Source organism: Schistosoma haematobium, chromosome 4 (genome assembly GCF_000699445.3).
Source record: "Schistosoma haematobium chromosome 4, whole genome shotgun sequence".
Lineage (NCBI taxonomy): Eukaryota > Metazoa > Platyhelminthes > Trematoda > Strigeidida > Schistosomatidae > Schistosoma > Schistosoma haematobium.
In genome coordinates, this window is record NC_067199.1 from 46,259,200 (window position 1) to 46,273,991 (window position 14,792).

General features: G+C 37.0%; 1 protein-coding gene across 1 annotated transcript in view; it reads left to right on the plus strand.

Moving 5' to 3' along the window:
* KSR2_1 (kinase suppressor of Ras 2) overlaps positions 1–13,368 on the plus strand; it is a 38,636-nt gene extending 25,268 nt beyond the window's left edge. Inside the window, exons 12-17 of the mRNA XM_051216566.1 lie at positions 284–349; positions 3,112–3,396; positions 6,295–6,518; positions 8,629–8,772; positions 10,187–10,313; positions 12,208–13,368. Coding sequence (XP_051067169.1) covers positions 284–349; positions 3,112–3,396; positions 6,295–6,518; positions 8,629–8,772; positions 10,187–10,313; positions 12,208–12,372 — 1,011 coding nt within the window. The 3' untranslated portion in view covers positions 12,373–13,368. The remainder of the gene's footprint in view (positions 1–283; positions 350–3,111; positions 3,397–6,294; positions 6,519–8,628; positions 8,773–10,186; positions 10,314–12,207) is intronic.
* The last annotated feature ends 1,424 nt before the right edge of the window (positions 13,369–14,792 follow it).

Below are 14,792 nucleotides of genomic sequence, written 5' to 3' on the forward strand. Positions count from 1 at the left end.
TTAATCTCCAAACCTAATTCTTGACATTCATTTAGAAATTAACCGTTGATTCACGTTTAATTTACTATTCATTTAATAGTTATTTCGAATTATGAATTTTTTTCTTTCGTTTCTATGTATAGTAATATGTGTGCCAATTATTTTGGAATATCCGTCTACTATCTTTCTCGCTCTCTCTCTCTCTCACACACACACACTCTATCACTTATAAACATATACACATGTATACATCTTAGTAATTTTATCTGTTTACTTAATGTTTTGATCTTTCATGTTTACTCAGAATGCAGTACACCGGTTTGAATCAATGGATAGTCAAGATGAATCATCTTTAATGAGAACTAATAGTGTAAGCTTAATTATGTTTTGGTAAATGTAAATGATAAAAAAGTGTCTATTATTATTATCATTTAATAAAAGAATGATAGTTCAGTGAAGAATATTTGCTTTTCTATGATGAGATTTGGTAATGCTATACAATCGTGTTTGCACTTATACATCATACTCTATGATTGGTTGGTTGGAAAATTCAAATGATCTAATGATTAAGCGCTCATTACGAGATATGAAGGTCTTGGTTTAAATGCTCCTGTAAGGTCGAGAATGCACGCTACTGAGAGAGATAAAACAATGTCCGATGTTTCCTAGTTTTTAATGGTTGTCTAATTTAGGCTGGTTCATGGTTTCAATAATATAGAAGAGAGATATATGAAAGATAATTATCCATTTTTGACGAATCTAAGAAAGAGAAGTGATGAATGTGTTTTAAAAATAATTACGAAAACTAACAGGGAGTGTTGAAACGGTGTCAAATAAAAGATTAGACATACCATCCCTGTATATGGAGACTACACTTGACTCGATGAAATATCAAAGCCTACTATATGCACAAATTTTACATCCCGCTTCTCTTGGAAATTGGCTCGTTTGACTTTGTAAATAATTTTAAATGAAGATTCATTTAGAGGCAATTAGGTGCAATTGTTCCGTTATAGACTTTATTTCTTTTATTGTTTTAACACAGATATCAAATACATACGCATCAAATACACATGCGCCACACAGATCTCATTTGATATGTGTGAGGGCTGTGATACTGCCTGGGTGCCCAAACTGAAGCAGGTGGTTTTCTTAGGGGGCCACACCCGGAGCCTTCGACCTGAAGGTCTGATCCACAAGGCAGTGGAGCATCGTAAGAATATGCAGTCCCATGGAAGTCGGTGACCAACAATTGGTTCATGCGCCATTTGTTCCCTCAGGATACTGGAGCTCCGAACATTCGCTTTTCATCCTCTCAATTTCGCAAACAACACATTGGACGCGAGAATGCAGTGAGTAGGACTTCCCTTGCAGAGGCTACATACGCGTGTTCATGTGAGGGCATTTCGAGAGGGAGAGCGGACTCTCCGTCATAGAACTGGTAATTGATTGGGACTTAGCTTTAGATAACTGTACTAGGTAATGTTTCATTATGCGCTTGGATAGTGGACGTTTCGTGCAGCCAGTATATCATGTTCCATATTGAGGTGGCTTGAAATAGAGTTTATCATTAATACATCTTTAGTTCAGGTATGTACTGGAAAATACAATATGTGGCTTAGCTAAATAAAATATCCTTTAAATTAGCTAAATAATCGGTGTTCAAGACCTCTGCAGCTGTTTCTCCTTTCAACTTCGTGTTCTGGCTTCATGTTTTTGTAAGTGAACTTGAGAGTAAAGATTATGTCGGTCAGCGGCTGACATCATCTATTATGTCCTTGATTTGTCTACCCAATAATATGCATGGGAGAACTTATTTTGATCTAGGTTAAGGCCTTTAGATGATAGGTTAACTGGTTTAACCGTGAGGCTAGAAATAAGTGAGTTCGAGTCGAGACTAACCACCTTGGGCAGAGAGATGAAAACTATTCTGTCATTTGGTTGGTTAACAAGCGAGAGAAAAGACACGTTGACTGGAGCACTTCTTGATTTATTCCCGATTCAGATTAGTGTAAAAGGATACATGAATAAATAGTTGGCTACCCACGATCACAACGTACAAACAATTAGAAAATACGATTATGTCCAAAGTGGGCATTAGAATAGGAAAATGGAGTACCAAAGGTTACGTTCAAATTACAATAACTTTGGAACGAAAAAGGGCTATGACATCCAACGAAAGCTTATAATTTGTAGAATAAACTGGGTACAAAACTAAATGCTAGTGTTTTACAAACCTTGAACTAAGGAATTATTTCATTATAGTTTAAAGTTACTAAGCCAATTGTTACCAAGGATCTAACTCAGGTTTCATGGTGTATGCATCATTTTTAAAATCCCAGTTTCGAAATTCGATCATTTGATGTTTATAGAACATCGTTTATCTCCAGTACGATGTACGATGATATCCTGTGTCTGCTCAGTTAGCGTTCAGTAGAGTCTTCCTATAATGTTCATTACGCTCATTGAACAATTCCTGACATTTTCCTGCTTTTCATATTCCATAAGCTTCTGAAATATCAAGGTCATAAGTAAACCTATAAATATTCTTATTTTCTATGGTTGTAATAGCCTTGGACGTATAACGTTTTTCCATATTTCCTGCCTTATGTCTTATGGTTAAAAGTAAAATGTAAAATACATCTGTTGGACTAAAGAATGATTAAGAATTCAAAGTTTCGTATACCAGACGTATTAATCTCACTGATCGACAATATAGATTCCGAAATTTATCAACTTTATTTCAGTTTCATATCAAGATTGGTTTTACAAGTTACAATGGAAGATGGTCGCGCAATTTCGTGGATTGTTTGAGGTTAGACATCAACATCATTGGTTGCCGGTCGGTCCAGTGGTCTAAAGGTTAAGCGTTCGCGTGCGAGACCGAAGGCCCTGTGTTCGAATCCCGTGAGCGGGATCGTAGATGCGCACTACTGAGGAGTCCCACTATAGGACAAAACGACTGTCCAGTGCTTCCACTTTTCCAATACTGGTATAACATCAATCGGTTCATGATCTCAATCAAAAACTTAATAATCTCCATAACCCTATGCTGATAATTAAATTAAATATGTTCATTTAAGTTTCGTGTACCCGCTGATGATCATTGTTTTACCCTATTTATTATAATAGATATCAGTTACACTAAAAGAATGGGATATACCAATGGAAAATTTATTTATTGGTGAAATAATTGGACGTGGTACATTTGGTACAGTATATCGTGGTAAATGGCACGGTGAAGTAGCTATTAAACGTATAGATTTCGATCCAGAAGATGTAGATGATTCAATACGTGTTGAAGCGTTTAAACGTGAAGTTGCATTACTACATAAAACACGTCATGAAAACTTAGTACTATTTATGGGTGCTTGTATGAAAGCACCTGATTTAGCTATTGTTACACAACTTAGTCGAGTAAGTGTTTTATTTCTGTGTATGTCCCTGTATTTGCATCTTATTTTCTGTTTTACTTTTAAGGAATTTTTATAATGTTAAGCAGTTGGAAGTAGTTAGTAGAAAATCATGAACCTAGTGTAGTGGATGCTACTTACAAGATTGTTTGTAAGTATTGTGTAACGGAACGTTGATACAATTGTCAAACAAAGTGAAGAGTTTCAGTCCATCGAATGTACGGCGTTGGCAGAACACTTGGAGACCAAGCGAGAAGACATTTCAAATTTCATAACACACCTAGAGATGTGAATCAAAGATTGAAAGCTATGCATAGTGTATTATATAAATACTTTATAACTTCTTATAATAAATACATTCCTCTTGCCTATTAGTCGTTTGTTACACTAGGCTGCTCTCAAGAGGTCACTCATTAGCGAGGTGTGCCTGGTATTTAATGGGAACTGATGCTTCTTGTGTTATCCGAATGTACATCACTTAGTTTCATATTTAGAAATGTTACCACTGATCTGATATTTTGTAGTGCTGAAGTACATTAGTTGATCACTATCTAAGTGATGCCGATTCAAATCTTACAAGAAACACTAGTTCCTAAAAATTGCAGGTGCGGTTTGTTGACGAGTAGGAACTAGCAAATATATCGAACAAGGTTTACTACCTAACGTGAAAACATAATACACGTGATGTTGAGTCACTTGCACTTGTAGTCATATTGTAACTAAGTCGATAGAATCTTAAAAACTGTAAATTTGACAAAAATGATATTGGCCTCCACTGAATTAAGATCAGTATCCTATTGATAAAAATTCAGCTAGAAATCAATGTGTAACTTATTTTGAAAGACAGATTTCTCTGTTCCTCTCTTTCTTTCTGTCTGTTCTGAAAAAACCTTGATTGATTGGGCTGGTAAATGTTGTAGCGATAAAACTGCAGTTGGTATTGGTTATGACAGGATTATATTCATGTCCACAGGAGAATTCAAGTTGCCAGCTTTACAGAAATGTAAAAAGTGGTAATGTTTCCGCTGAAGTTGTTTAGTATTTGCTATCCTATTTGGGGGAAGGTCGCAGGAAAACTTGACCCTATAATCTGCATATTGAACTTCGCCTCCAAATCTCTTTTAAAGCAGAAGGGTGCACACGATTTTGTTACACACTCATAGAACTCCATATTTTCAAACAAACAGAACCGGGTTTTTTATGGTGGACATAACATGTTTTTCCAGTTATGTGAAGGAACTGTCAGTTTCACCAAGAACTAAACAAGTAAATTTAAATTAAACACTTACCATTCTAGTACAACCCATTGTTATTCGATCTGCTCATTTTTTGGCATCTCCCTTGAAACTAAAAACATCAAAATGAGTTCTAATTGTTTCGAACCATCGCCAAAACTCTAACGATTGATACTATCTTAAAGAGTTTATTTATTTATTTAAACATGAACATTGGTACAACGAGGCACCAAACAGATATGCGCCACATAAATCATTAGGCATTTGTGAGGACTGAGATACTGCTCGAGTGCCCAAACCGAAGCAGGTGGTTTTCTTAGGTGGCTACACCGAGAGCCTTCGACCTAAAGGTGTGATCCACAAGGCAGTGAAGCAACGTCAGGAGATGTGATTCCATGGTAACCGGTGACCAAGAATTGGTTCATACTCCATTTGTTCCCTAAGGATCCCGGAACCCATGTACACCATTGGTTTAGAATTGTGGTTTTTCAACTACTCTAGGTGGACCCTCCATATCCACCATTCCAGTTAAAACTCCGGACATTCACTTTCTATCCTCTCAATTTCGTAAACAACACATTGGACGCGAGAATGCAGTGAGTAGGACTTCCCTGACAGTGGTGGTATACACCTGACTGCTTGAGAGCATTTCGAGAGAAAGAGCTGACTCTCCCCACTCTCGGCCGCACCAGGGCATTTGGGAACTCTTAAGGAGTACTGGAATAGGGATATTTGCAAGTGTAATACATCTTAAAATTAATAGCATCTTGTGTATTTTTTTCCATATAAGCGATATATTGTTACCCTTGTTTTCTTTGAGTTAATGGATCAATGTTTTAATGGTTTAGTCAATTACGTGAATTTCAACTTATAAATCACATGTTCGAAATTCTCTTCACACTTATTTCAATTCTAGGTCGTTAGGTTATATTGTAGTGCCTGTTATTATGTTAAGCCCATATACCTTATTCTAGCTTTCGGACAGCCCATTCTATTCATACTACTTGGAGTCAGATCCCGGGTCACTGAATTGGAGAGCAAAATAAAGGGCCTCAAAAAAGTGGTGAGCCCGCCGACGACGACGAACTCAACACAGCAAGCTACGTCGATGAAGAAACTTCTACATTGTATACTTTCAACGAACGAATTCAGCGAAGCCAGCACAATTTCTAATCCGACGTACTCAGCAAAGCCAGTGCAGCACGTCATGGACATACACAAATCGTATTATCTTATCGATACTTTTTCCTTGTGTCAACTATCCTCATTGGTCTATTCGTCGGATCGTTCTATTATGAATCAAATGATCACCTCGGGCTCACCACTTTTTGCAAGGCCCTTTATTTTGTCTTCATTTTTAAATCAGATGTTCATCGAAGGGCTCTCCACTTTAGTGGCGCGGGATCTGACTCCAAATAGAATGGGCTGTTCGAAAGCTAGACTAATGTATATAGGCTTAACATAATAACAGACATTACAGTATCACTAACCTTATTAATGTGCCTCGTAACTGCTGCATACATAAATAGACCTGTGAATATATTTACTGTATTCGTCTTTTTTCATTATATCTAGGTACGTTTTTATATTTTTCGTTTCAACTAATAGTAGTAATGATCCTGTTTTTCTTCTTCTCCTTCTTCTTCTTCTTGTTCTTCAATAATCAGGGTGAAACATTGTATCATTTAATTCATGATCGTGATAATATTATGCCAATTAATCGTACAATAAGTATAGCTAGTCAAATAGCTAAAGGTATGGGTTATTTACATGCTAAAGGCATTGTACATCGAGATTTAAAAACACGAAATTTATTTTTAGAAGATAATTCACGTGTTGTCATTGGTGATTTTGGTGTATTCAATTTTGTACGTCTTTGTAAAAAAGCTAAGTAAGTTCCCAGAATTATCTATTAATGTATTTTCATTATTTTTATTTGAACACATAACTTTTGGTACAAAGGGGCACTACACAAGTCACTTGATTTGTGTATGCGCTTTAATACTGCTCAGGTGCTCAGACTGAAGAAGGTGGTTTTCTGAAACAGCCACTGTCTGAGCCTTCTACCTAAAGGTCTGATCTACAAGGCAGTGGAGCAACGTCAGGAGATGTAATTCCATGGTAACCGGTGACCAATAATTGGTTCATACACCATTTGTTTCCTTAAGGATACTGGGACTCATGTACACCATTGGTTTGGAATGATGGTTTTCCAACCCCCCTTTGGTGTGGATTCTCCGTGTCCACTAACTCGGTTAAATCTCCGGACATTCGCTTTTCATCCTCTCAATTTCATAAACAACACCGTCGACAGAAGGCAGTGAGTAGGACTTCCCTGACAATTGGTGTACACGCGAGTCCATGTGAGAGGATTTCTCGAGGGATCTGACTCTACCCACTCTTGGGGGCATCTATTAATGATTTATTTTTATACTTCATAATAATCCTAGTTAAAATTATTTATTTATCTTAATTACATTTCAATTAATGGCATCACTTCATTCAACTATTGAATGTCGATCAGAGCCATACATACACATTACCGGGTTAAAATCTTCCTGGTCAAATAGGTTGAGTGAAATAACCTAAAATCCACCACAATACATTCCTTTGGAACTTCAGGTTCAATGTTTCTTCACATATAGCTTTTCATCACATCGTCTTGAATTGTATTTTCAGTGTTTAATATTTCTCGTCGTCAGTGTTCAATCATGAAACTTAAAACTTGACACATCTGTGTATCGGTTCAATTTATCGTACCAAATTAACACAGTGAGATAAAATTGTTTTAAGATAAACTCCAGAGTAGTAACAGTATCAAATGCTCTGGTACGGCCGAGAGTGGGGAGAGTCCGCTCTCCCCCTCGAAATGCTATCACATGGCCACGCGTATATAGCCTCTGCCAGGTAAGTCCTACTCATTGCCTTCTCGTGGCGGGGGTGTTGTTTACGAAAATGAGAGCACGAAAAGTGAATGTCCGGCGCTTTAACCAGATTCCAAACCAATGGTGCACATGGGCTCCAGTATCCTGAAGGAACAAATGGAGTATGAACCAATTGTTGGTCACCGGCTACCATGGGACTGCATCTCCTTACGATGCTCCACTGCCTTGTGGATCAGACCGTCAGATCGAAGGCTCGGGGTGTGGCCACCTAAGAAAACCACCTGCTTCGATTTGGGTGATCGGGCAGTTTTATTTTATTTTATTTGAACACATATATATTGGTACAGGAGTGCGCCAAACATATATGCGCCACACAATTTCAGTTCATTAATTGCGTGTGGGCTGCGTTACTGCCCGGGTGCCCAGACCGAAGCAGGTGGTTCTCTTAGGGGCCACACCCCGAGCCTTTGACCTAAAGGTCTAACCCACAAGGCAGTGGAGCATCGTAAGGAGATGCAGTCCCATGGTAGCCGGTGACCGACGATTGGTTCATACGCCATTTGTTCCCGCAGGATACTGGTGCCCATGTGCACCATTGGTTTGGAATCTGGTTAAAGCGCCGGACATTCGCTTTTCGTGCTCTCATTTTCGTAAACAACACCCCCGCCACGAGAAGGCAGTGAGTAGGACTTCCCTGGCATAGGCTGTATACGCGCGGCCGTGTGAGAGTATTTCGAGAGGAAGGGCGAACCCACCCCGCTCTCGGCCATACCAGGGCGTTTGGGGGCCAGTATCACAGCCCTCACAAATATCGAATGAGATTTGTGTGGCGCATATGTATTTGGTGCCTCTTTGTACCAATATCTATGTGTTGAAATAAATAAAATAATATAAATAACTAAAAGATTAGATATAGAAAAAATGAGGAATATCCTAAAGAGATCTCAGGACCCATATTACAATGTATTATGCCTCTTTTCAGTCATTATTGTTTAAGTTCATGAATTTTTCCACTATCCTTTGATACATTTTCATTGTGATATTAAAATAAAAAGAAAACAAAAGTCATTTATATGGATATTTTTTCTTCACTGAATGGGGGGGGGGAATTTCTAGATGGGGCAATTATTTGAATGTTCCACCATTTTGGTTATGCTATATTGCACCGGAAATTATTCATGCACTTAACATTGGATATGTACTGGCTACTACAACTAATGAACTACCATTAACTACATCTTCTGATGTTTTTGCTTTTGGGTAAGTAAAATGATATTGTTGTGGAATGATGACGTAATAGTGTCTTTTCTTGTTCTTATCAATATCATAAAATAAAGAGTTTGTGGAGTTTATTAATTCAAAATTATAAACTGGATCTAGTTAGATAATCGTTGAAAAGAAGGAAGCGTTGGGTAGTTATGTTAGGATATTCGGAAAAATATACCAATAATTATCATGTTAAGTCTAATGTTGTCCTTGGACGTTAAATGGACATTCCCTATTGGTCAATATTTATTTCACTTGTTAAATATTGTACAAATGTTATTTTCTATTTTATGGTACAATGTGATCTGCTTGATTGGTTTATAAACAGAGTAAGTCTGAACTATAATGATTCATATCTCAGAGGCTGTGACTTGTGTTCTGGACTCAACTGGCTGGGTTAGACAGAGAAGCAGGGCCAACTGGGACTCTAAGTCGTTCGTACATGTTTTTATGTGTCATTGATCCGATCGATAAAAACGCTGCGCATTAAATCTGCAATCAACCCGTTACAACAAGTTATTTTGTCCTAGTATACGAAGATCTAACTAGGGGGCGAACTCAGAACCTTCCGGCCAACCATGTCGAGTGTGAGTCAGTAATTTACAAATTGTACTAGATAATGGTCGCGCAATATCTCAAGTGTTTGGAGCTCGTCGCTAGAATTAAGAGTCCCTAGTAGGTTAGTGGTTGCAAATTTCTAAAGTGTCCCACACTAAGACGAAACATCTGTTCAGTGGTTCCTGGTTTTCGATAGATGTCATGGATATATATATTCACACTCATTGCAAAAACCAGTGGACTCAGTAGCTAAATAGAAAACTCATATCCAATTGTAGTGCTTAACATCAACAGCAAGATTTCGAAATAGCTTGCAAACGAATAGAAATAATTGTATTTTATATCATACCATTGACGTTAGAAGAGATCAAGAATAACCGTGAAAATCCTAATCCCGCTTATTAATCAGTGATTGTACATATACTACTGATAGCAGAAATTTATCTCTACAAAAGTAGTGAAACTGGAGTTTATTTGATAGCTTTATCAGATCTGTGAGTATTAGTGATGGTATGGATGCACGACCACAAATCTTAGTTTCCGGTACTTGAGACTAGTCTGACAGTTATCTCTGAGTAGTTTTTAATGTCGACGCATTGTGTTATTCAGACCTCCTTGGCATGGCATTTTTTGAATTAATGAGTGTTTCAGCCAATATAAATAGTTGGGGTTATGACGATGTTTAAACATTATCACCCCATCAAGACAGCATTTATAGATGTGTCTCAATCTCAAATGACTCGATAATTTGACTAACCCTTACTTCATTTTTTACCTAATATCGATAATTTTAACTAATATTTCTAAAAATTCATATTTGATTGGATGTTTTTCTTCAATAATATCTTAGTACTGTATGGTATGAACTGTTAACTAATGAATACCCTTTCAAAGGATTACCTGCTGAAGCTGTCACCTACTTAGTTGGACATGGTGTAAAACCGAATTTACGAATTCAATGTCCTAAAGATTTTAAGGTAAGTACTCGTTCTCTGTGGGCTTTTCTTTTCAAGTTTCTCCGTTAACCAATCGTTATTTATTTATTTCAACACATAGATATTGGCACAAGGAGGCACCAAATGGATATGCGCCACACAAATCTCATTTGATATATGTGGGGGCTGTGATACTACCCGGGTGTCCAAACCGAAGCAGGTGTTTTTCTTAGGGGAGCACACCCGGAGCCTTTGACCTATAGCTCTGATCCACAAGGTAGTGGGGCGAGGTCAGCAGATCCAATCCCATGGTAGACGGTGACCAACAATTGGTTCATATGCCATTTGGTTCCTTAAGATCCTGGAGCTCATGTGCACTATTGGTTTTGAATTATAGTTTTCCAACTCCCCCAGGTGGACCCTCTATACCCACCAACCCGGTAAAAGCTCCGGACATTCGCTTTTCGTTCTCGCAATTTCATTGAACAACACCTTGGACGCAAGAAGGCAGTGAGTAGAACTTCCGTGGCAGTGGTTGCATGCATGTGGCTATGTGAGAGCATTTCGAGAGGGTGGGCTGACTGTACCCACTCTCGGCCGTACCAGGGCATTTGAGGGCACTAAATACGTTGGCTGATTTCGATTAATTCATCATATTGAGGTACTTAACCTTTTACATCAGTTTTGATGTGAGCGAAAATAAGGATGTTATTTGTAGTGTTTAATGCATATTTTTAATTTTTTACATAGTTGGTTAACAGTGAGTGATAATAAATGTTAAACCTGGTACATACTTACTAAACTATATCAGAACAAAGAAATGAAATCTATCAAGACAAATGCCAATATAGTAGACAGTAATAACATTATCGATGTTAGCAGTAAACATTTGATATGGACACCAAGATGTAAATAGACAGAATAAATTTATCTAGTAGAAAAAATGTAAGAGTGAATATATATCTGAGCTTTTTGCTATTGATTCTAAGCCAGATCATCGATCTGCAGCGAACACACCTTAGTCTGGTAGCTAATGGCTTCATAGAAGAATAATAGTTCTTGGCTGACTCTAACTTTCAACCTACTCCTACATCAGTAAACAATTACGCATCCAGTTAGGTTGTTGATTGGCATAAGTAATTCATGTTCTAAGCACGTCAGTCTAATATATACAGCCTCATCATTCAATTTTCGATGTTTGCCCAGTATTCTGAGTATAACTTCAGTATTGCCTTACTCAGTGGTCTTCACATATGGCAACAGTTCGGTCAACAAATAGCTACAATTATATACATCAACAAGGACCTCATTCCTACAATTGGAGAACATATGGAACTGAAAACAACTGTCAACCAATATCAAAGTTAGAGTCTTTAATACGGACATCAAGGCAACTCTGCTGTACGGAGCTGAAACTTCGAGAACTATCACAACCATCATCAATAATGTACAAGTATTTATAAGCAATTATCTACGTAAGATACTGAATGTCCGTTAGCTGGATACCATCATCAACAGTCTACTGCGGGATAGAATAAACCAGCTTCAAGATGAGGAAATGATGATGACACTGGGAGTGGATAGGCCGTACATTGAGGAAATCATCAAACTATATCACGAGCCAAGCTCTCACATGGAATCCTGAAGAGGGACGGGAAAAAAGGAAGGCTGAGGAGCACTTTGCGTCGAGAATTTGTAGCAGACATGAAAAGGATGGATAGGAACTGTAAACAGTTGGAAGGGATTGTCCAGTGCACAGTTTTGTGTAGAATGTTGGTGGGTGGCCTACTCTACACTGCGAGGGGTAACAGGAGTAAGTTGTTTATATATATATATATATATATATATATATATATATATATATATATATATATCAGCAACGATAATGTTAAAAATAATACTTTGTTTGTACTATCATTTTCTTTTACCGATTTAGGAAATTCTTGTTCAATGTTGGGCATACAGTCCATGTAAACGACCAGAATTTACAACTTTAGTTAAATTATTAGATCGTCTACCAAAATTACATCGTAGTCCATCTTATCCAGCTAAACCATACACTGGTGTAGCATCTGGTTCACATGGTAGTCTTCTAGCTTAATAATGATGATGAATAAACCAGCCCTGGGGATCGAGTCGTTAACATACAACACAATACAACATTGTCTATCATCTGCGATTACTATTTATGTTATGATGGAAAATCAAAATATCTTCAGCTTTATAATAATAATAATGGGGAAGCTTACAATTTTTTCTTTGAGTTCATCATGGTTACTTCACTGTCGTACTAGTTGGATGTAATTCTTCGAAGTACCTTGCTATGTAAGTGACCTAAACAATCAAGTACTTTCTTGTCCACCGGAATGTTTGTCTTAAGAGAAGCATATATATGGTACCTATGTTATTCTAAGCGCTATTTACTTGTGATCATATTTGCCTCGCACTCACACACCTCGACAACGCATTCTTCATTGTTTACTGTTTGTTTTTCGATCAAACATGAAGCATTTGTTTTTTTTTATGCCTGTTCATGAATAAAACTAATGTTTTTTATCACAACAAATTTCATATGCAATATGAGAATTCTTATGTTTGAGCGTACACTTATATCAACTGTCTCACTCTATAGTGTTTGACAACCATTCACATAATGTATATTCTTCCTTTCCTATGGTTCCAATGATTTGTTTAATTTATTTAACTAGTCTTTCATTTCATGAATACACAATAGAATAAACCATATGTTGTGGAGAACAGAACAAAATGTGTATGCGTGCAGGCAGATAAATTTCAATTGCCTAATCTAATCCATTATTATTATTATTTGTTAATAATTCACTATTCAATGGATTATCAATGATTTACACATATACCTTTTTCCTCTATTTGTTCATATTGTAAATGTATTTGTACCTTATTTACTAATAATTATGTGTTTTTTTTCTTTTTTTGTACATGATTGTAAATGATAAATTACAATTTATTATTTATATATTAACTAATAATTATAATCTTTCTAGTTAACTTTGTACAAATATTTCTCTTGTTTTACTGAAATGTAAAAAAAATAAGAAACAAATTCAACTGTGGTGTATTGATGCCTTTTTCTTCTCCTCTCTCTCTCTTATTCACTGCTCTACGTTAATGTTCATGTTAGAGAGAACGTGAATAGTGTAACAAATGCGTTGATACGGCCATCGAAAAATACTCATATGGCCACGTGTATACAACCACCGACAGGGAAGTCCTACTCACTGCATTCTCGTGGCGGGGGTGTTGTTTACGAAAATGAGAGAACGAAAAGCGAATGTCTGGCGCTTTAACTAGGTCGATGAAAACAGAAGGTCCACCTGGGGGGTTCGACAAACTAATTCCAATGCAATGGTGCACATGGGCTATGGAATTCTAAGGAACCAAATGGCATATGAACCAATTGTTGGTCACCGGCTACCATGGGGTTACATCTCCTGACGTTGCTCCACTACCTTGTGGATCAGACCTTCGTGTGTTGACCCATAAGTAAGCCATCTGCTTAGGTTTGGGCACCCAGGCAATATCCCAACCCTCACATAAATCGAATGATTTATGTGCGCATATCTATTTGGTGCCTTCCTGTACTAATGTTTATGTGTTTAAATATTACTACTAATAATAAAACATTTTTAGTGAGTAGTAAAGAATCCATCTTTGACATCTTGAAAGAGTTAGGTTACTTTAGCAGCGATTAGATATTCTCTTATATGGTTTAGTACAAAAGTCTGGAAAATATACAGTGCTTATGTCTCATATTGTAAAACTCAGTGACACTCGATTAAATCTTTCAGTGAACATCAGTGGCTACGCTCTGCTGATGAGTGCTAACAAGAACGAAACTTTGGTCCAGGGTTTCTTGTTAACTGCCACCAACTATCTCAAGTCTGAACATAGTGTACACGGTGTTGAGTTGTCTAAATCAATAGACATATTTCAACTTAATTGATAGAATTTGGTCAGCATTGAAGAAAAAGAAGAAACACGTTTTAGTAACTAATTAGTTATAAACTTTCTTGATCAGTATAACATTTACAACAGGGGACATAAAGGAATGAGTGCCAGAGGTGTTTTCTCCAAGATGATTGATTGGACGATGTATCTAATTTCTGAGTTTTCATCCTACGAAAAAAAATGCTTCTTTCCTAAACTAAAGTTAACGCATATCAGAGATAAAACTGAAGAAACTTGTCGCGAAATTCATATTCACTGCTTAATAACTAAATTGTAAGAATAGTTTTTTGCCTATTACAGCCACTTACAGCATATCGTACGAAATATAATGGAATCTTGATTTGGACTACCTTAGACTCAATTTCATATTGCAAGTAGATCAGTGGTTTCTAGTCTTTATCATAATGTATTGAGATTGTGAAAGGACTAGTTTCACCATCATTGTCGTCATTTACCTTAACAGATTCGTGTAGGTCAAATGATAATAAGAGAAGTTGAAAGGGTATTATGGAAGTTAATTTGATTTGTAGGCTA